Raw genomic sequence first — 22,954 nt, 5'->3', positions numbered from 1 at the left:
ACTCCAGGTGGTGGTCCAGGCAGGCAGAAAGGACCCCTCTCAGGTAGTTGTGGTGCTGGTGGTGGTGTCCACAACAGCAGTGGCTGGGGTCCCTCCCTCCTCCTCTCTGGGGAGTGGGCTAGCAGCCCCCCTCCCGGGGCTGCAGTTGCAGCAGTAGCAGCACCCGAGAGTGGGAGGTCCAGCAACCAGGTAGCAGAGAACGCGGGGGGTGGTGTCTGGCCCAGCCAGGGGAGCAGCTGGAGCAGCAGGGAGATTTTAGGGCCCAGTAGCAGGAGTAGCAGCTGCTTCCCACCTCCCTCCAAGCTAGAAGGCTATGGGAGAGCAGTGGGAGAGAGAGAGATTTGCTCCAGGCTAAACAAATCCCTGATACCAGGATAAGTGAAATGGCAGCTGCTCCAGGTCATTTAAGACACCTGGGCCAATTAAGAACTTTCCAGAAGGCAGGGAGAATGCTAGGTTGATTGGGACACCTGAAGCCAATCAGGGACTGGCTGAAACTAAAAGCCTCCCAGTTAGTCAGGTGGGTGTGCATGTTAAGATCTGTGGGAACACGTTGCGCGGTTGGAGAGGCTGAGTAGTACACACCATATCAGGCACAAGAAAGGAGGCCCTGAGGTAAGGGTGAAGTGGAGCTTGAGGAAGAGAGGGCTGCTGTGGGGGAAGTAGCCCAGGGAATTGTACATGTCATGTTTCAAAAAGGTCAGCTACCATAGCTGATACTATTAGGGTCCCTGGGCTGGAGCCTGGAGTAGGGGGTGGGCCCGGGCTTCCCCTCCCCACCTTTGCCCCCTGTTTAATCACTGAGACTGGGAGACAACAGAGACAGTGCAAGGAAGGATAACTTCTCCTCACCTCCCTCGCTGGCTTATGATGAAAATGGCTCAGTAGACTGTGACCCTTGTCTCTAGAGAAAGAAGGGTTACGTGGAGGGTCACAGTGAGCCTCTGAGGCTAGCGAAATCCGCCAGGAAACATGGGACCCAGGGAGGCAAGGACAGAGCTTTGTCAAATTACAAACGTAGATTCTTCTCACCACAGGCTGGCTGGTTGCCTTTCAGCCAGGCTCTCCCCTTTGATCAGCGGTTCTGTCGCTTGGTGTTGATGTCTGTAGATGGAGGTGGAAGAGAGAGAGCATGGCAAATGTCTTTCCTTTTTATCAGGTCTTTTCTTCCCTCTTGGCTTTGCCCCCCACCTTCAGAGTCAGGTAAGCATTACCTCATCGTAGTCCCAAACTGGCCAAAGGAAGGGGGGTGATTCATTTGAGAGTACAACAGATCCTTTGTTGCTGCCTAGGCCAGCATCCTTTGTTCCTGTGAGGCTGGGCTGGATTTGTCCCATACCTGCCCTGATGAGGTGTGAATCGCTTCTCTGCTCTTGAAGAGTTTTTGCCTGGGCTTATTTTAGACCACGTGGATACGTTTTCAGCCTCATAAGTACATACATGAAATTATAACCTATAACATTACTATAACATTACTGTAACAACAATGCTCAGTGCAACCTGAGCCTTCCAAAGACACCCAACATGACAAACGTTGCACTGGATACCACACAATCATTTTACAAGGATGAATGTGCTGGGTGTTCCCCCAAGGTACAGAGTGTAACACATACATGAACAGCATTGAATCATTAAAGTAAAATACACCTTTTGTTACGTACCAATCACATTCTCACTAACCCTTGGCAAGCACACATCTCGGAGAACTCCCTAAACATGGCGTATAAGCTGGGGCAAAGAGTATAGCTGATGTTTCAAGGGGATCAGTGCAGGCAACTAGGGACAATATTGTAAATTCTGCCACCATTTTCCATAGGCAAGTGTTATGGAAGCTGATATCCACTCCTGAGGGTAAGCAAGGATGCATCTACGGCACACGTGCGGCTTCAGACCCAGGCCCTATGCTGCTTGCCTGTGTGCCCCTTTGGTCCCTGCACAAGTGATTGCCGAGAGGTGAGAGAAAGTTTCCTACAATGGGGGAGGCCACAAAGCAGCCTGGCCCAGGAACCTTCAGCAGGGGATTGCTGAAAGAAAGAAAGAAAGAAAGAAAGAAAGAAAGAAAGAAAGAAAGAAAGAAAGAAAGAAAGAAAGAAAGAAAGAAAGAAAGGTGAGATTCTCATATTATTTATAGTTTCCAAGGCATGTGATCATCTTGTCTGATCTCCTGCACAATACAGGTCATCAGAGTGCCTTGAATTCACCTCTGGTTGAACCTGAGCACAGCTTTTAGGAAAATATCTGGTCTTGATTTAAAACTTGGCAGGGATGGAGAATCCTCTAAGACCCATGTCAAACTGTTTGTGACACATTCTCGGGGATGTCTCACAGGGCTAGGTTTCAAAGCAACATTTTGACTTAAAATAAAAAAACTTTGTCAAAATCAACACTGACTTGAATACTTGTAAGTTGTCCCAGTGGTTAATTATCCTCAGTGCTAAAAATTTACACCTGATCGTGTGACTTCAGGAGCTGGCATTTTCAGAAAAAAAGCACCCGGACTCCTACTCCTTTGATGAAATATTGAAGAGATGATCAGACAAAAGGGGTAACGTACCAGCCTGGGCCTCTCTGAGTCAGAAATGTCAGACTGTCTGTGACAAACTGTCGGGGACATCTCAGGGTTGCAAAAAAACATTTTGACTTAAAATCGAAAAACTTTATGAAAATCGTCATTAGCTCATTGAAGATAGCAACTTTGACTAAACCTCAGTTCCCAAAAGGAAGCTGTTTGATGTGCAGGTTTCTGATCATACCCAGTTACTGTGGGGTTCCCCAGGTAGTGGAGAATCAGGCTCAGTCAGGGCTTGTGACAATCTGTACCCTTAGGTTCACCCTTTTTACAGGACTGTGATAAATTTCATACAAAGTATGCCTGGCGAGGTATCATTTGTAAATCATAATTTGCTGATCATTATGGTCCTTGTAAAATATATGTGGCTACATTGTATGCAAAGTTGTAAGATTCCTCTGTATGGTGTTACTAAGACATGTTCTAAGTCTGGGGAACAACAGCCACAAACCAGTTCCTCAGAGACAAAAGGAAAGCCCACACCTCAGTCAGGTGCCAGCAAAATCAAGTGGACCCTGACCTGGTTAAGTGGCATTTTTTGGCCACTGCCCACTAGAGGACAACGCCCAGATGGCACAATACACAGCTGGGGCTATGCACACCTGCAGTCAGGCCTGTCTAGAGCCGAACTTGGGTAGCTCGGGCCAGTTGGTGGGACCCCCTGGGGAGCAGCTCTGGACTCTGAGTCCTCCTCACACACAGTGCTGGGCGTTCCTGGGCCCTCCCATCCCTGGGGCAGAGCCCGCTGGTTGCAGTGCACATGGGAGCCATGCACATCTGGAGCTGTGCACATCTAGAGCCATGCATGCCTAGAGCTGACTTGGAGGCAGCCCGTGCTCTGCATCTTGCCAGTCCGTGAGTGCAATGGGGTATTTTCTCTGTCCATGTGTTTCGCCCATCTAGTGGTGAATGTGACTAAGGCTGACTCATCTCAGATCCAGGGGATGAAGGTAGCACAGGGGACAAAACCCTGCACTAACCCCGATGGTGTTTACACCCCAGCTGAATTTGACCCCATTGTTTCTATGCCTCTCATCCTGTGGTTCCTAGTAGAAGTTGGCTCAGTGACTTTAGTGTTGGTCGAGTTAGTCTGAGGAAACAACAGCCACATCTGGGGGACTTCAAAGCATGGTTGATATGACCCAGCGTTGTTCATTCCCAGACCCGCTGTGACAGAATGGACCCCAGTGTCCACACCCCTCATGATACTGTAATAATCCTTGAAGGCAGAATGCCTGATAAGGTATCGTCTGAAAACATAGAATTTCTCCCCAACCCCAGCAAGCAGGAGGGTACCCAGAAGCTGGGGAGGGCACGGGGCAGGATCCCCCGGTTGGACTGCGAGCAGCAGGGACACGCTTACGCCATCCAGCTGCTGTCACTGGCATGAGCTCCTGAGTGTAACAGCTGAGTTCTGTGGTCCGGGGGCTGGAAGAGGATCTCAGGTCTGGGTGGACGAGTCTCTCCCCACCCGTCAACCTCTGCCCCTGCTACTGTCACTGCCGGCTGGTGTCCTCTGGGATCCAGACTGGCTCCATGAAATATCCCCAGGCATCTTTAATTCCCTTCTAGGCCTTGTCACCCAAACAGGAGAGCCCCAGCCGCTCAGGGGTTAAACGCTTCCATCTCAGCTGCCCCAGCTCAGGCAGGGGGAAAAATAAGTCCCTGGGACCCAGCTGCTCTGTATTCACCTGCCTTTGCCGGCAGTGGGGCTGGGGAAATGGGGCACAGGGCCTTTCCCCTCTGGTGGGTGCAGGCCCTGATCTGGCCCCAGACTGGGCAGCTGGCTGGCTCAGGGGACTGGGGATGGGACACAGGGCTTTTCCCCTCTAGGAAGCATCAGTTCCAATCTGCCCCAGGGCCGGGGGCTGGCCGATTCAGAGAGATCAGACCATGAGAACAAAAGCTCAGTTTATGCTGCAGTGTCTCAGCTGAGGCCTGAAATCCACGCGCCCAGCCCTGTGCTCAGTCGCTCTCCGTAAACCCCTGTCTGCATCTGCAGTCCCCCGCACCTTCCCCTTGTGTCAGGGAGCCAAAGGGTTGATGACTCACCTGGGCTGGAGGTGTTGGCCACATTCAGCAGCAAGCCAATGCGGGGGAGGGAGACTCCCATGGGCTGCAGAGCTACCCGAGCTCGGCTCTAGACAGGCCTAGTGGCAGGCGTGCATGGCCCCAGCTGTGCATGCTGTAGCTCCAGCTGTGGGCCATGCCTTGTCCTATGGGTGGCCTTTTCCCCAGCACGTTGAGTGGGTATAGAAACGTGGAACTCGAAGGGACCTCAAGAAGTCATGAAGCCCAGCCCCCTGCACTGAGGCAGGACAAAGCAAACCTACATCATCCCTGACAGGTGTTTGTCCAACTTCTTTTTAAAAACCTCCAACAATGGAGATTCCACAACCTCCCTTAGGAGCCTGTTCCAGAGCTTAACTACACTGAGAATTAGAAAGACTTTCCTAATATCTATCCTGAATCTCCCTTGCTGCAGATTAAGCCCATTATTTCTTGTCCTGCCTTTAGGGGACATGGAGGACAATTGATCCCCGTCTTCTTTGGAACAGCCCTTCACAGATTTGCAGGCTGGTATCAGGTCACGCTCTGGTGTCTTTTCTCAAGATTAAACTGCCCAGTTTTTTTAACCTTCTCTCACAAGTCAGGTTTTCTAACCCTTTGATCATTTTTGTTGCTCTCCTCTGGACTCTCTCCAATTTATCCACAGCTTTCTGTAGAGGAGGGCAGAAGAAATGATCCATAAGTCCTGTCTGGCCGTTATTTCTCTGGTTCTACAAACCTCTCTGTAGCAGCGAGATAAACACCTTTCCACCTTCACAGCGTTTCCTTCTCTTTCTTCAGGGCAGTGCTGTTAAACAGAGTCTGCCTCCTAATCATGTAACCAATGCCCCGAGGTTTGCTCACTGTTTGGGAGGCAGGAGCCCTAAGTGCTGTCAGTTACACTACGTGTTATTGCACTGCTCGGTCCGATGAACCCAAGCTGGAGCCCTGGCCCCATTGACTCCAGCAGAGCTCCGGCCAATTGACTCCAACTGGGGATCTGGCCCACGGGCTTGGGAAGGGAAGGGAAATGGGGCCCAAGGCCTTTCCCCTCTAGGGGGCGCTGGCTCTGATCCAGCCACAGGCTGTGGTTGATAATCTCATACATCAGTCTCCCAGCCCCATCAAGGGCTTTCTCAGAAGCATTGCTATCACAGATGCAGATGAGTCATCCCCCAGGCCCTGCTCATGCTAGTGGTGAGAGATGCTTGAGAAAGACCAAAGGGCCGAGTTCCCACCTGCAGCTGAGATAAGACAGGGTTAATCACAGCCTCCGCTACCACAGAACCTGGGGAGGGGCGGGCGACAGCTGAGACTCTAGTATTAGCAGAAAAGAAAAGGAGTACTTGTGGCACCTTAGAGACTAACACATTTATTTGAATATAAGCTTTCGTGAGCTACAGCTCACTTCATCGGTTGCATCCGGTTGCTGAGCATCCCCAGATGTTGCCCAGCTGTGGTGAGGATGTGACTGAGCCGGGCCCAGCCCTTTCCCCCACCAGCTCAGCAGTGCCTCCAGAGAGCTACCCAACAGCTGAGTCTGACCCTGAGGTTTCCTGTCCCCAGCCACAGCCCTGGCTATAAGACCCCCAGGGCTGAGTCAGACGCACTTTCCCTGATCCACTGCTGAGAATGCTGCTACTGCTTCTCCTGCTCCCTGCAGCCGTCCTCTTGCCACTCAGGGCTCAAGCTGGTGTGTGATGGGGGGAATGATGACCCCAACCCCATGGGGAGCTCATCAGGGCATCCCCAGTCCAGGCACAGCTGTTTCCCAGAAGGGTGAGGTCCCCTGAGGTCAGGACTCTTCCCTGCACTCAAGGCCCTGGGGCATGGTGAAGACATGCCATCCATACGGGGTGAGGAGGAGTGGGGGCAGCTGGGGAAGGGGGGAGGAGGATCCTTTATCTGGGGCCAGCAGGGGGACATAAAAATGGCCATAGTGGGTCAAACCAAATGTCCAATTAGCCCAATATTCTCTCTTCTGACAGTATTCAGTGCCAAGTGCCCCAGAGGGAATAAACACAACAGGTAATCATCAAGGGACCCATCCCTTTTCACCCATTCCCAGCTTCTGGCAAACAGAGGCTAGGGACACCATCCCTGCCTATCCTGGCTAATACCCATTGATGGATCCTCCAGGAAATTATCTAGTTCTTTTTTGAACCCTGTTCTAGTCTTGGCCTTCACAACAGCCTCTGGTAAGGAGTTCCACAGGTTGACTGTGCGTGGTGTGAAGAAATACTTCCTTTTTGTTTGTTTTAAACCTGCTGCCTATTAATTTCATTTGGTGGCCCCTAGTTCTTGTGTTATGAGGAGTAAATAATACTTCCTTATTTACTTTCTCCACACCAGTCATGATTTTATAGATCTGTATCATATATCCCCTTAGTCGTCTCTTTTCCAAGCTGAAAAGTCCCAGTCTTATTCATCTCTCCTCATATGGAAGCTGTTCCATACTCCTCATCATTTTTGTTGCCCCTTTCTGACCCTTTTCCAATTCCAATATGTCTTTTTTGAGATGTGGCAACCACATCTGCACACAGTATTTAAGATGTGGGCGTACCATGGATTTATATAGAGAAAATATGATATTTCTCCCTTATTATCTATCCCTTTCTTAATGGTTCCCAACATTTGGTTAGCTGGGGCCTGGTTGGCATCACCACAGAGCTGCCCAAAGAAGCTGTGGTGAGGGTACCCACTGTGGCCAAGGGCACCTCTGCTCCTATAGGGCAGGATCAATCTGCCACCATGACAAACATATTGGCCCCTAGCATGTGAGATGCCTTGGAGATCTATCCTCATACACATTCCATCTGTCTGTCATATAGACACACAGACAGGTGTGTATCTATCCATCCCTAAAGACACCCGTCTGTCTGTCTATCTATCTATCACAGAATATAACCCTGTGTCCACTATTGTAGTAGTCTTTGTACAAAGTATGCCTTGTAAGGTATCATCTGAAAATGCATAATTGGCTGCTCATTATTGTCCTAGTTAAATATGTGTGGCAACATTAAAGTAAAGTTATAAGATTCCACTCTCTGGTGTTACTAAAACATGTGGCCAATCTTGAGAGAAAGCCAGGTGTAAACAAGGCTGATGGGCCATCAGGTGCTAAGTGGCCACTCTTTGGCAGGAAAGTGGGCAGGGGCAAAAAATCTACATTTTAGCAAAGAAATAGGATGGAGGTCCCTACAACAAAGAAGGCCTGTCACCTTGTTCCCAGCTCCTCTCTCTCTCTGTCCCTCGATTGACTGCATGACACGGGACAAAGGTAGCAGCCATTAAACAGAAGGGGTCTTGGATAAGAAGTTTGGCCAGTAATACTACTGAGAGCATATGGTGAGAAAATCTTTGCTTTGAATTTAACTTAGTTTGTTAAGTTAGGCACCAATTGTGTTTGATCTTCATAGTTCTTGTAACCATTCCTGACCTTTATGCCTCGTGACTCGGACTCCCTTGAAATCTCTCTCTGGGTAGTTAATGAACTTGGTTTATTGTTTTATCTGATCCAGTGTGTTCGAACTGAAGTGCCTGGAAAACTCCATTTGGGGCAACAAGATGTCTGCATATCATTTCTACTAATAAAATGAACAACTTGATATAATTGGTACTGTCCAGGAGAGGGCTGGGCTGTAGAGGACATTTCTGGGGGGAAATCTCAGACTGGGGCTGCGTTGGGGTCACCCTGCAGTATACTCATGGCTGGGAAGAGAAAAGGTCTGTCTGGCTGGCTGGCAGCATCTACACAGGTTTCAGAGTAGCAGCCGTTTTAGTCTGTATTCGCAAAAAGAAAAGGAGTACTTGTGGCACCTTAGAGACTAACAAATTTATTAGAGCATAAGCTTTCGTGAGCTACAGCTCACTTCATCGGATGCATCCGATGAAGTGAGCTGTAGCTCACGAAAGCTTATGCTCTAATAAATTTGTTAGTCTCTAAGGTGCCACAAGTACTCCTTTTCTTTTTGAGCATCTACACAGACACAGCTGGGAGTGACTTAAACCTGGAGGCTGTTTGTGAGCAGCCCAGATTGGAGGCTGTGAGCAGCAAGGTATTGCAAAAGGCACCCCACTTAGAGGGCAGGGGTGACACAGCTACTCATTGGTCTGGATTTCACACAGGTATGTCACACTCCCATAACCCCTGGCTTCATCTCCCTCGCTGACATGGAGTAAAGGGTGTATGACACAGGGCTCAGCAGGTCTGATTGTGTCCAGCATAGGGCAGCGATGACTCAGTCACCAGCCTGGTCATGGCAATCCAAAACCCCCCTCTCCACTAACTCTTGCTGGGGTGGGAATTGCTCTTCCAGGGTGGATCATCGGGGGGAACGTATCCTGGCCACACTCCAGACCCTATATGGCCTACCTGGAGGTGAGAATGGGCCAGGTGAACACACAGATATGCGGAGGACTGTTGGTGAAGAAGGACTTTGTCCTGACTGCTGCTCACTGCAGCTGTACTGCAGGGTAAGTGGAGACAGGGAATGAGACCCAGCCCTGTGGGGTGGCATCCCAGGAGGCCCTAGAGCGCTCAGTTCCCAGATTTCAGGGAGGAGAGATCAGGATAGGGATTGGGACACAGGGTGGCAGGGCAGGGACCTCACCCCTTGGGGGCCCCACTGCTCCCAGCCCCAGTGGGGAAAGACTGGGACAGGGAATGGGAGCCAGGCATCCAGGATGGCAGTGTAGGCCCCTCACCCTAGGGGGCCCCACAGCTCTGAGCTGCCAAACTGGGAGAGACTGGGACAGGGAAATGGACTCAAGTGTCCCCGCAGCTCCCAGCCAGGTCAGTCTCCTTCCTCCTTAGTGGCACTTTATTCCCCATTTATCAGCAACGTCACAGTCATCCTCGGAGCCCACAATGTCCACGAGCCGGAGGAAACCCAGCAGCGCCTGCGTGTGCGACGCATCATCCCCCACCCAGAATTCACCAGGGACCCCCTCACCAACGACCTCCTGCTTCTTCAGGTACTGGGAATCCCACCCTGAGCTTTAATGCAGACAGCTGCAATGCGAGGGTGCCCCTCTGGGGATGCTGAATGTCGCCCACACTGACAGGACGGGGGCTGTATCCTGGACAGCAGTGACTCTGGAAGGGACTTCAGGGTCATGGTGGAAATCAGCCCAGCAACAAGGCTGGAGCTAAGCAGGCAGATGCCATCCTTGGGTGTGTAAACCAAGAAATAGCGAGTAGGACCAGGGAGGTGTGGTCCCCTCAGGATACAGCCATGGGGAGAACATGACTGGAGCCTGTGGCCAGCTCTGGTGTCCACACCTCACGCAGCACGTTAGCAAATTGGAAAAAGGTCCAGGAACAGTCTGAGATCTAGAGACGCGGCCTAGACGGAGAGCTCCAAGGAGATCAATCTCCTGAGGTTACTGTAGTGGAGAAAAGGACTCGACCACAGGCTGTAGGACTCTCCATGTGGAAGGCTTTCTGACGGTAGGGGGCTCTTCACCCTCGCTGTCCTAGGCAGGACTAGACTGGCTGACCAGGAGCTGATGCCAGACAAATTTGGGCTAGAAATCTGGCTCAGGTTTATATCGGGAGGGAAATAACCATTGGAACAACTGAGTTAGAGATGTGATGGATTCTCCATCCCTTGGAGTCCTTACGCTGAGGTGGGACATCTCTTCCTATTAGCCTCACCTTAGCTCAACCGTATCGTACAGACTGGATGTTCGTCCAGTCTAGCGCCCTCTACGTGCCATTAGTCCAGGTCTGGTACTTCCTACCAGCCGACCTTCCCGGTTCAGTCCCCTGAGGAGTCACTTCCAGTCCCCGCTATCCCCTGGCCTGCTTCTACCATCCCCTGCTGCATCTCCTCCACGCTGCTGTTCCCTCTCAAGTCCTAGCTCCTCCTGCACCCTCTTGGGCCGCCCACAGCCTTCCCTGCCTGAGCTGGAGGGATAGCTGATCCCCTGACTAACTCCTTCCTGGGTGTCCCAGAGTGGGTCCTTAAGGGAGGTTTTCACAATGACCCCCAGCCAAGCAGCCAGGCTGATCCCAAACCCTTTCTCTCCCCCCGTCGTAGCTGGAGAAGAAGGTGGAGGTGACGGAGGAGGTGAAGCCACTCAACTTGCCCTCAGCTCATTCCACTCTGAAGGCAGAGGAGAAGTGCCTGGTAGCCGGATGGGGGCTCACTAGCCCGAATGCCACTGTGCCCCCTAGTACCCTACACGAGGTGCAAGTGCAGGTGCTGGATAAGGGCATGTGCACCATGTATTATCCTGGCTACAATGACGCCAGCATGCTGTGTGCAGGGACCCCCTTCCACAGGGGATCGGCTTACATGGTGAATATCCATCCCACCCTCCTGAGCCCGCCAGTCCCCGCCCTGGGGCCGGATGGGAGCCGGGGCCCCCTAGAGGGGAAAGGTCTCGTGTCCCATTCCCCACCCCTGAGCCAACCAGTGCCCTGCCCTGGGGTTGGATCAGAGATAGCGCTCCCTAGAGGGGACAGGCCCCATGTCCCATTCCTCCTTCTGATCAGTCTCAGCCTTTTCTTTCCTGTCACATTACCGCAAGTATTTTGGTGACTGATTTATCCTCTAACACTCCTCCTTTCTCTCTTGTGTTTGAAGGGGGATTCCGGGGGTCCCCTGGTGTGTAACAGGGTACCCCAGGGCATTGTCTCCTATGGAAAAGTGAACGGTTCTCCACCTGCGATATACACACGGATTGCTAAATTCATCCCGTGGATTAGGCAACAGATGTGCTTGTTCCAGCAGTAATTAAGACACACACCAAGAGAGAAGTACATTGCCCATGGACCTCATGTCCCTGTTTGAAACAGAGTTCTCCAAATAGTCTTTCTTAGCATTTTAGACTGCTGCCCATCACCGTAGTATCTAGGCGCTATATTATTAATGTTAAACTGGAAAGTGTCAGTGGCTGCCTTCAAGCAGGTCTCTGATATATTGTTAGGCTTGGAAGGATTCGATTTTTATTGGCAAATGTCGGTAAACATCAATTTAGCTGCTCACACACAAACCGATGGAAAAATATGTCCATTGAAAATCATCGACATTTACAGCTAGGCAAAGTAAGGAAAACGCTGCTTGAGAACGGCTCTGTTTGATTTCAGGATATGTACTTTGTATATTTTGACATGTAATGTTGACCATTTTGTGCTTTAACCATTATAAAGTGTTGACTTTGTGAATCTAAACATCTACTCTCATGAAATAATTATTGTCGGGCAGCCCCCCATTGTGTGTCATCCCCACAATTTCCTGCAGCTGTGAAAATGTAAATCAATAAAAATTGGGGGAAAAATGCTTAAAATAAACATAGTTATTATCTGCTGAAACACGAAACAAATACAAATTGAATTTTGCCAAGTCTACCTGTGGACAATCACAGGCCTGGTTGAAAACAATGGATGTGCAAAGCAGTCTTCTTTCAGCCTCAGTGGAAGGAGCAATTAAATGCCGCTTTATATAGTGATTGCTGGAAACAATAGAAGCCACTGCCGCAGGCCTTGGGCTGCACAGCAAGGCCTGAGAAGCGCTAAATCAGGGAGAATAAGAGGGGGTTTCCCAGGGACTGATTGCAAACACAACAGCTGCGGGGTTTGATTGGCTGCAGCTGTATGCATGAGAGACAGAAGGCAGAAGACAGCCAGAGAAGCCATGGTGCCCATGAGCCTGAGAGAAAGCCAAGAGAGACAGAGCTCCTTCAGGCATAGGAGGGCAGGAAAGGCAGGAGCAAAGCACCTAGAGTCATAGATTCATAGATACTAAGGTCAGAAGGGACCATTCTGATCATCTAGTCCGACCTCCCACACAACGCAGGCCACAGAATCTTACTCACCCACTCCTACGAAAAACCTCACCTATGTCTCAGCTATTGAAGTCCTCAAATCGTGGTTTAAAGACTTCAGGGAGCAGAGAAGCCTCCCTCAAGTGACCCGTGCCCCATGCTATAGAGGAAAGCGAAAAACCTCCAGGGCCTCTCCAATCTGCCCTGGAGGAAAATTCCTTCCCGACCCCAAATATGGCAATCAGCTAAACCCTGAGCATATGGGCAAGATTCACCAGCCAGATGCTACAGAAAATTCTTTCCTAGGTAACTCAGATCCCATCCATCTAATATCCCATCTCAGGGGATTAGGCCTATTTACCCTGAATATTTAAAGATCAATTAATTACCAAAATCACATTGTCCCATCATACCATCTCCTCCATAAACTTATCGAGTAGAATCTTAAAGCCAGATAAACCTTTTGCCCCCACTGCTTCCCTTGGAAGGCTATTCCAAAACTTCACTCCTCTCATGGTTAGAAACCTTTGTCTAATTTCAAGACTAAACTTCCTGGTGGCCAGTTTATCCCCATTTGTTCTTGTGTCCACATTGGTGCTGAGTTTAAATAATTCCTCTCCCTCTCCTGTATTTATCCCTCTGATATATTTATAGAGAGCAATCATATCTCCCCTCAACCTTCTTTTAGTTAAGCTAAACAAGCCAAGCTCCTTAAGTCTCCTTTCATAAGACAAGTTTTCCATTCCTTGGATCATCCTAGAGGCCTTCTCTGTACCTGCTCCAGTTTGAATTCATCCTTTTTAAACATGGGAGACCAGAACTGCACACAATATTCTAGGTGAGGTCTCACCAGTGCCTTGTATAATAGTACTAAAACCTCCTTATCCCTACTGGAAATGCCTCTCCTGATGCATCCCAAAACCGCATTAGCTTTTTTCACAGCTATATCACATTGGCAGCTCATAGTCATCCTATGATCAACCAATACTCCAAAGTCCTTCTCCTCTTCCGTTACTTCTAATTGATGCGTCCCCAACTTACAACTAAAATTCTTCTTATTAATCCCTAAATGCATAACCTTACACTTCTCACTATTAAATTTCATCCTATTACTATTACTCCAGTTTCCAAGGTCATCCAGATCCTCCTGTATAATATCCCGATCCTTCTCTGAATTGGCAATACCTCCCAGATTTGTATCATCTGCAAACTTTATTAGCACACTCCCACTTTTTGTGCCAAGGTCAGTACTAAAAAGATTACATAAGATTGATCCCAAAACCAATCCCTGAGGAACTCCACTGGTAACGTCCCTCCAGCCTGACAGTTCGCCTTTCAGTAGGACCCGTTGCAGTCTCCCCTTTAACCAATTCCTTATCCACCTTTTGATGTTCATATTGATCCCCATCTTCTCCAATTTAACTAATAATTCCCCATGTACAGGGTATCAAATGCCTTACTGAAATCTAGGTAAATTAGATCCACTGCATTTCCTTTATCTAAAAAATCTGTTACTTTTTCAAAAAAGATTAGGTTGGTTTGGCACGATCTACCTTTTGTAAAACTGTGTTGTATTTTGTCCCATTTATCATTGACTTCAATGTCCTTAACTAATTTCTCCTTCAAAATTTTTTCCAGGACCTTGCATACTACAGATGTCAAACTAACTGGCCTGTAGTTACCCGGATCACTTTTTTTTCCTTTCTTAAAAATAGGAACTATATTAGCAATTCTCCAATCATTCGGTACTACTCCTGAGTTTACAGATTCATTAAAAATTCTTGCTAATGGACTTGCAATTTCAGGTGCCAATTCCTTTAATATTCTTGGATTAAGGTTATTTGGGCCCCCCCGATTTAGTCCCATTAAGCTGTTTGAGTTTCATTTCTACCTCAGATATGGTAATATCTGCCTCCATATCCTCATTCCCATTTGTCATGCTACCATTATCCCTAAGATCCTCTTTAGCCTTATTAAAGACTGAGGCAAAGTATTTGTTTAGATATTGGGCCATGCCTAGATTATCTTTAACCTCCACTCCATCCTCAGTGTTTAGCGGCCCCACTTCTTCTTTCTTAGTTTTCTTCTTATTTATATGGCTATAGAATCTTTTACTATTGGTTTTAATTCCCTTTGCAAGGTCCAACTCGACTCGACTTTTAGCCTGTCTCACTTTATCCCTACATGTTCTGACCTCAATAAGGTAGCTTTCCTTGCTGATCCCTCCCATCTTCCACTCCCTGTATGCTTTCTGCTTCTTCTTAATCACCTCTCTAAGATGCTTGCTCATCCAGCTTGGTCTACAACTCCTGCCTATGAATTTTTTCCCCTTTCTTGGGATACAGGCTTCTGATAGCTTCTGCAGCTTTGATTTAAAGTAATCCCAGGCCTCCTCTACCTTTAGATCCATAAATTCTTCAGTCCAATCCACTTCCCTAACTAATTTCCTTAATTTTTGAAAGTCAGCCCTTTTGAAATCAAAAACACTAGTTGCAGATTTATTTTTGTTAATCCTTCCATTCAGTTTGAACTGAATTAGCTCATAATCATTTGAGCCAAGATTATCCCCTACAACCATTTCTTCTATGAGGTCCTCGCTACTCACCAAAATTAAATCTAAAATGGCATCCCCTCTAGTTGGTTCAGCAACTACTTGATGAAGGAATCCATCAGCAATCGCATCTAGGAAAATCTGAGCCCTATTATTATTACTAGCACTGGTCCTCCAGTCTATATCTGGGAAGTTAAAGTTTCCCATGATCACGCAGTTTCCATTAGTATTTACTTTATTAAAAACATTAAAAAGGACTCTATCCATATCCAAATTAGATCCCGGAGGTCTATAGCACACCCCAAGCACTATCATAGGAGAGGCCCTACTAGTTATCTTCCCCAATGTAATTTTTGCCCAGACGGCCTCTGTCTTATCTATTGCATTGCTTCTTATTTCTTTACATTCTACCTCATCATTGATATACAATGCTACTCCACCACCTTTACCTTTATTTCTGTCTTTCCTAAACAGCACATACCCTTCAATACCTGTAGACCACTCATGACTACTATTCCACCATGTTTCTGTTATCCCTATAATATCTGGGATACAAACAGCACCTGTCAGCTGCTGTTTGTTCCTACTGTGTTCAGGGAAACAGGACGTGTGGACATTCTTAGTAATTAAACAGGACTGAACAAAAGAAGGGAGCTGACTCATATCATCCCGCCCTCTCCTCATGGCAGCTAGGCAAGGCCTCAAATATTGTCTAGTTTCAGAGTAGCCGCCGTGTTAGTCTGTATCCACAAAAAGAACAGGAAGACTTGTGGCACCTTAGAGACTAACAAATTTATCTGAGCATAAGCTTTCGTGAACTACAGCTCACTTCATCGGATGCATTCAATGGAAAATACAGTGGGGAGATTTATATACACAGAGAACATGAAACAATAGGTGTTACCATACACACTGTAAGGAGAGTGATCACTTAAGATGAGCTATTACCTGCAGGAGAGCGGGAAGGGGGAGGAAGAAAACCTTTTGTAGTGATAATCAAGGTGGGCCATTTCCAGCAGTTGACAAGAACGTCTGAGGAACAGTGGGGGTTGGGGGGGGGGATAACATGGGGAAATAGTTTTACTTTGTGTAATGATTCATCCATTCCCAGTCTCTATTCAAGCTTAAGTTAATTGTATCCAGTTTGCAAATTAATTCCAATTCAGCAGTCTTTCGTTGGAGTCTGTTTTTGAAGTTTTTTTGTTGAAGGATAGCCACCCTAACGTCTGGAATCGAGTAACCGGAGAGATTGAAGTGTTCTCTGACTGGTTTTTGAATGTTATAATTCTTGACATCTGATTTGTGTCCATTTATTCTTTTATGTAGAGACTGTCCAGTTTGACCAATGTACATGGCAGAGGGGCATTGCTGGTACATGATGGCATATATCACATTGGCAGATGCACAGGTGAACGAGCCTCTGATAGTGTGGCTGATGTGATTAGGCCCTATGATGGTGTCCCCTGAATAGATATGTGGACAGAGTTGGCAACGGGCTTTGTTGCCAGGATAGGTTCCTGGGTTGGTGGTTCTGTTGTGTGGTGTGTGGTTGCTGGGTGAGTATTTGCTTCAGGGTGGGGGGCTGTCTGTAAGCAAGGACTGGCTTGTCTCCCAAGATCTGTGAGAGAGATGGATCGTCCTTCAGGATCGGTTGTAGATCCTTGATGATGCGTTGGAGAGGTTTTAGTTGGGGGCTGAAGGTGATGGCTAGTGGCGTTCTGTTATTTTCTTTGTTGGACCTGTCCTGTAGTAGGTGACTTCTGGGTACTCTCCTGGCTCTGTCAATCTGTTTCTTCACTTCAGCAGGTGGGTATTGTAGTTGTAAGAATGCATGATAGAGATCTTGTAGGTGTTTGTCTGGGTGGACTCCTCCTGAAGGTCGAAACAGCAGACTGGACTTCTACATAGAGTGCTTCTGCCAACGTGCACGGGCTCAAATTGTGGAAAAGCAGCATCACTTGCCCCATAACCTCAGCCGTGCAGAACACAATGCCATCCACAGCCTCAGAAACAACTCTGACATCATAATCAAAAAGGCTGACAAAGGAGGTGCTGTCATCATCATGAATAGGTCAGAATATGAACAAGAGGCTACTAGGCAGCTCTCCAACATCACTTTCTACAAGCCATTACCCTCTGATCCCACTGAGAGTTACCAAAAGAAACTACAGCATTTGCTCAAGAAACTCCCTGAAAAAGCACAAGAACAAATCCACACAGACACACCCCTGGAACCCCAACCTGGGGTATTCTATCTGCTACCCAAGATCCATAAACCTGGAAATCCTGGATGCCCATCATCTCAGGCATTGGCACCCTGACAGCAGGATTGTCTGGCTATGTAGACTCCCTCCTCAGGCCCTACGTTACCAGCACTCCCAGCTATCTATGAGACACCACTGACTTCCTGAGGAAACTACAATCCATTGGTGACCTTCATAAAAACACCATCCTAGCCACTATGGATGTAGAAGCCTCTACACCAACATTCCACACAAAGATGGACTACAAGCCGTCAGGAACAGTATCCCCGATAATGTCACAGCTAACCTGGTGGCTGAACTTTGTGACTTTGTCCTCACCCATAACTATTTCACATTTGGGGACAATGTAGACCTTCAAATCAGCGGCACTGCGATGGATACCCGCATGGCTCCACAGTATGCCAACATTTTTATGGCTGACTTAGAACAACGCTTCCTCAGCTCTCGTCCCCTAACACCGCTACTCTACTTGCGCTACATTGATGACATCTTCATCATCTGGACCCATGGAAAAGAAGCCCTTGAGGAATTCCACCATGATTTCAACAATTTCCATCCCACCATCAACCTCAGCCTGGATCAGTCCACACAAGAGATCCACTTCCTGGATACTACGGTGCTAATACTCGATGGTCACATAAACACCACCTTATATCAGAAACCTACTGACCGCTATTCCTACCTACATGCCTCTAGCTTTCATCCAGATCATACCACACGATCCATTGTCTACAGCCAAGCTCTACGATATAACCGCATTTGCTCCAACCCCTCAGACAGAGACAAACACCTACAAGATCTCTATCATGCATTCTTACAACTACAATACCCACCTGCTGAAATGAAGAAACAGATTGACAGAGCCAGAAGAGTACCCAGAAGTCACCTACTACAGGACAGAGGGGAAAGAGCCCTTTCCCCGCTAAAGGCCACCAGCTCCAATCTAGCCCCTATGCTGGGGGCTGGCTGGCTCAGCAAGATCAGAGCATGGGAACAAAAGCTCAGTTAATACTGCAGCCCAATCTGTGCAAAGCCCCTGGCTGTGCGTGCCATAGCCCCAGCTGTGCATGAGCCAGACCCCCCTATCCCCCCTAAAATGATAGATGGGCTTAAAAATCATGAGATTTAAAAAAAAAAAATAATCGGGTGGCTCTTTTTCCCTGCAAAAGAAAAGGAAAAGCACTTGTTGTCAGATGGGATGTAACAAGCGCCATCTCCTGGGGATTCCCCACACGCAGCATCACCACAGGGCAATATGCACCATCACGTTCAGGCCCACCCCCTGCAGGATGTCGGGGGGCATGGCTAAGCAAATGCCTCTCCCCCATGTGGTGCTGCCCAGGGCTACCAGCCTGCAGCAGAGGACAGGCTCCATAGGCAGGTTCAGCTCTGCCCTCTGGCCCAACTGTCCTGGAGCAGAAACTCAGCATGTCCTCCTAGTAAGGACGTTCCTGCTGGCTGCTGCTTCAGATGGAGTCACACATGCTGCGCTCTCTCCCTCTGAGCCCGTTGGCCCTAGGGAAGTCCTCCGAGCCAGTCAGGGCCAGGAGGTTAGATGGAATTACTGGGCAGGGCTGGTACCTAACTGCAGCAGGCTGAGACGTTGGCTCTAATTGTCTTGGCCTATTGGGGAGAGGGCTGCCAACCCTCCAGGATTATCCTGCAGACACCAAGAATTACAGATTAATCTTTAATTAAAGATCATGTCATGAGAGGAATCCTCCAGGAGTATGTCCGACCCAACTTGGCGACCCTAACCGCGGATGGCGATGGCTGCAGCACATGCCCATTTGCTGATCGCTTCGCTCAGGCCAGCTGATATCATGGGCTCCCAGGCTGACGTGTTTTATGTGGCTCTTTTCTGGGTTCTAACCCCACCTGTAGGAGGGGAAGGGAATATAGAACCATAGACACGTGGGGCAGGAAGGGACTTTTCAAGGTCATCAAGGACCAAGTAAAACTAGATTGTACCAGACGGGTTTGTCCAACCTGTTTGTTCTTGGAAACCTCCCATGATGGGGATCATGGCCTGTTAATACATCCCAGAATGATATTAGCCTTTTTTGAACCTGCACCATGGTGTTGACTCCTATTCAGTTTGTGATCCGTTTGTGATCAATTTGTACCCCTGGATCCTTTTCAGCAGGCTAGGGTCACCATTCCCCCCAGCACTCACCAGCTTGAGCCCTGAGTGGCAAGAGGACAGCTGTGGGCAGCAGAAGCAGCAGCAGCATTGTTGGCACTGGAACAGAGAAGGTGAGTCTGACTCAGTCCTGGGGGTCTTTTAGCCATGGCTTGGGCTGGGGACAGGAAACCTCAGGGTCAGACTCAGCTGCTGGGTAGCTCTCTGGAGGCACTGCTGAGCAGGTGGGGGAAAGAGCCGAGCCCGGCTCAGTCACATCCTCACCACAACTGGGCAACATCTGGGGATGCTCAGCACCTGGAGCCTGCAGCCTCTGGCAACAGGCACCTCTGGGCACATGTGGACACATCTGGAACTGGGCTGGGGGAGGAGAGTTACCTGCTAATACTAGAGTCTCAGCTGTCCCTCACCCCTCCCCAGCTAGGTGCTGTGGTGGTGGAAGCTGTGGTTAACCCTGTCTCATCTCAGCTGCAGATGGGAACTCGGCCCTTTGGTCTTTCTCAAGGGTCTCAGCAAGAGCAGGGTCAGGGGGATGGCTCAGAGATTGTAGGGTCTGTGATAGCAACGTTTCTGAGAAAGCCCTTGATGAGGCTGGGAGACTGCTGTATGAGATTCTCAACCCCTGCGAACCAGCCAGTCCCTGCCCTGGGGCCGGATGGGAGCTGGCACCCCCTAGAGGGGAAAGGCCCCGGGTCCCCTTCCCCACCCCTCTCCCCAAGCCTGTGGGCCACATCACCAGCTGAAGTCAATTGGCCGGAGCTCTGCTGGAGTCAATGGGGCCAGGGCTCCAGCTGGGATCCATCGGACCGAGCAGTGCAATAACACGCAGCGTAACTGACAACACTTAGGGCTCATGCCTCCCAAACAGTGAGCAAACCTCGGGGCATTGGTTACACATTAGGAGCCAGACTCTGTTTAACAGTACTGCCCTGAAGAAAGAGAAGGAAATGCTGTGAAGGTGGAAAGGTGTTTATCTCGCTGCTGCAGAGAGGTTTGTAGAGATGACGGCCAGGCAGGACCAGTGGATCATTTCTTCTGCCCTCCTGGACAGAACGCTTTCAGAAAGTGGTGGATAAATTAAAAGAAGCCCAGAGGAGAGCAAAAAAACAACCATCAAAGGGTTAGAAAACCTGACCTGTGAGGGCAGGTTAAAAAAAATGGGGATGTTAATCTTGAGAAAAGAAGGCTGAGGCGGACCTGATACCAGCCTGCAAATCTGTGAAGGGCTGTTCTAAAGAGAACAGCGTTCAGTTGTTCTCCTTGTCCACTGATGGTAGGACAAGAAGTTATGGACTTAACCTGCAGCAAGGGAGATTCAGGTTAGATATTTGGGAAAACTTTCTAACTCTCAGGGTAGTTAAGCTCTGGAACAGGCTCCCATGGGAGGTTGTGGAAACGCCATCACTGAAAGTTTTTAAGCCCAGGTTAGACAAACCCATCAGAGCTTGATTCTGCCTCAGTGCTGGACTTGATATCTTGAGGTCCCTTCCAGCTTGACATTTCGATGACTCTACACCCCACTAAACATGCTGGAGAGAAGGCCGCCCATGGGGCAAGGAATGGCCCAAAGTGGGGCAATAGCATGTACAGCTTGGGCCAGGCATATCCAGAGCCAAGCTGGGGTAGCTCTGCAGCCTGTGGGACTTTCTCCACCCCCACACTGCTTGCTGCTGAATGTGGCTAACACCCTTCAGCCCCGATGAGACTTTTGAAGTCTTTGGCTAGTTGCTCTTCAATATATATATCCACTGGATCACTCTTTCCACGTGTTTGTTGGCACAAAGTTAGTCGTGGGACCCTTATTGTTGGACCTGTATTCTCCACATCACCCACCTCCCCTGCTGCTGGGAACCATCCCTGATTTCTCCCCTCCCCCCCCCCATCTCCCGAACCTGGGCTTCCCCTGCTGCCCACAAGAGGCATGGGGTTGATTCGGCAGCCAGCAGTGTCACCAAGTGGTCTGCTGGATTAAGGCTCCAGTCTTCCTGGGGTCATGGCTCCCTGAAAAGTGCCAAACTTTTGAAACACTCAACATTGTCTTTCCTGTGTAATACATGGACTGTTAACCACAGTTGGGAGCAGGAATTAATCACTGTCTTTTCTGGAAAACTTCACCAAAAGCCCTTTGCCAGGATAAATTAATTCAACATTGTTTCATGAAATTCAAATTAATGAGAATCAGACGTCTCAGTCCCTTAGGCAGCCTCAAAAAATCTGAGGCTGAAACTTGGCTCCCGAGAGCAGGGCTTGCAGTGAAATGACTTGTATTACTCAGATGGATGAGCGACCTTTCTCCAGGGAGCAGGCACAGCACCTTGGCTGGCCGACCTCCACTAGATCTTAATCAAAAGTTTTTTTAAGTTTGACCCCACTTATGCAAAACCGGGCTCTGAAGCATCCCTAGCCTCTGTTTGCTAGAAGCTGGGAATGGGCGACAGGGGATGGATCAGTTGATGTTTATCTGTTGTGCTCATTCCTTCTGGGGCACCTGGCATTGCTCACTGTTAGAAGACAGGATACTGGGCCAGATGGACCTTTGGTCTGACACAGTATGGCCATTCTTATCTGAGTTCCCTCTTCTCCAAGCCAAAAGATGTTGGGCTGGAAGGGACCTTGAGAGGTCAGAATAAATAAACCTAGGCTAGTCCTGACAGGTGTTTGTCCAACCAGTTCTTAAACACCTCCAACAACAGGGATTCCACAACCTCCCTTAGGAGCCGGTTCCAGAGCTTAACTACCTTGAGAATTAGAAAGGTTTCCCTACTATCTAACCTGAATCTCCCTTGCTGCAGATTAAACCTGTTACTGCCTGCCTGTCCTACCTTTAGTAGTTTACAATGCTTAATTCGCATGGGAGCCAAGGCAGAGAGGTGAATATACAGTCTTTGGCAAAAAACTTGTTTTTCCTCTTTGGTTGGTGACAGACTTTAACATAAGAAGGGCCATACTTGGTCAGACGAAAGGTCCATCTAGCCCAGTATCCTGTCTTCCGACAGTGGCCAATGCCAGGTCCCCCAGAGGGAATGAACAGAACAGGTAATCAGCAAGTGACCCATCCCTTGTCACCCATTCCCAGCTTCTGGCAAACAGAGGCTAGGGACGCCATCCCTGCCCATCCTGTCTAATAGCCATTGATGGACCTATCTTCCATGAACTTATCTAGTTCTTTTTTGAACCATGTTATAGTCTTGGCCTTCACAACATCCTCTAGCAAGGATTTCCACAGGTTGACTGTGCGTTGTGTGAAAAAGAGATTTCCTTTTGTTTTAAACCTGCTGCCTATTAATCATAGTTCCAGTCTATAGACACAGCACCTTAAATAACAGCCCTACGCACAGCTGGCCCATTCATTAAGATCAACAAGGTGTAAACCTTTATTAGAGACCTTGAATGACTGCACCGGTGAAGGACTACCACGAAAGCGGGATGGTAGGTGTAATGAGTTTGTCAGGCCTGGCAGGAGCTACTGTTACAGAACAGGAGCCTCCTTGACAGTTGGAACTGTGTCCTGGAAGGGGTTGAAGCAGTGAGCCAGGGTCCTTAGTTTGGGTGCAGCTCTGAGGAGCGTGTGCATAACCCACGGGGGACATGGGCGACTGGCACTA

At 48.8% G+C, this 22,954-nt stretch overlaps 1 protein-coding gene across 1 annotated transcript; it reads left to right on the top strand.

Annotated features, from left to right (window-relative positions):
* The first annotated feature begins 6,250 nt into the window (after positions 1-6,250).
* On the top strand, positions 6,251-11,369 carry LOC119842019 (cathepsin G-like). Its single transcript, XM_043495774.1, has 4 exons — positions 6,251-6,311; positions 8,938-9,094; positions 9,460-9,595; positions 11,212-11,369. Exons 1-4 carry the CDS (start codon positions 6,251-6,253, stop codon positions 11,359-11,361), a joined length of 504 nt encoding a protein of 167 aa, XP_043351709.1. The 3' UTR covers positions 11,362-11,369.
* Positions 11,370-22,954: the final 11,585 nt, after the last annotated feature.

The sequence above is a fragment of the Dermochelys coriacea genome, chromosome 13, assembly GCF_009764565.3.
Source record: "Dermochelys coriacea isolate rDerCor1 chromosome 13, rDerCor1.pri.v4, whole genome shotgun sequence".
In the NCBI taxonomy this organism is placed as follows: Eukaryota; Metazoa; Chordata; order Testudines; family Dermochelyidae; genus Dermochelys; species Dermochelys coriacea.
Note: the sequence above shows the minus strand (reverse complement) of the source record. Positions and strands in the feature narration are given on the sequence as shown.

Bases quoted from the DNA above. Each gene is read 5' to 3' on its own strand.
- LOC119842019 (XM_043495774.1), top strand. From the start codon at position 6,251: ATGCTGCTACTGCTTCTCCTGCTCCCTGCAGCCGTCCTCTTGCCACTC. The intron at 6,312-8,937 runs GTGTGTGATGGG...TTGCTCTTCCAG, and splicing joins GCCACTCAGGGCTCAAGCTG to GGTGGATCATCGGGGGGAAC. The intron at 9,596-11,211 runs GTACTGGGAATC...TTGTGTTTGAAG, and splicing joins ACGACCTCCTGCTTCTTCAG to GGGGATTCCGGGGGTCCCCT.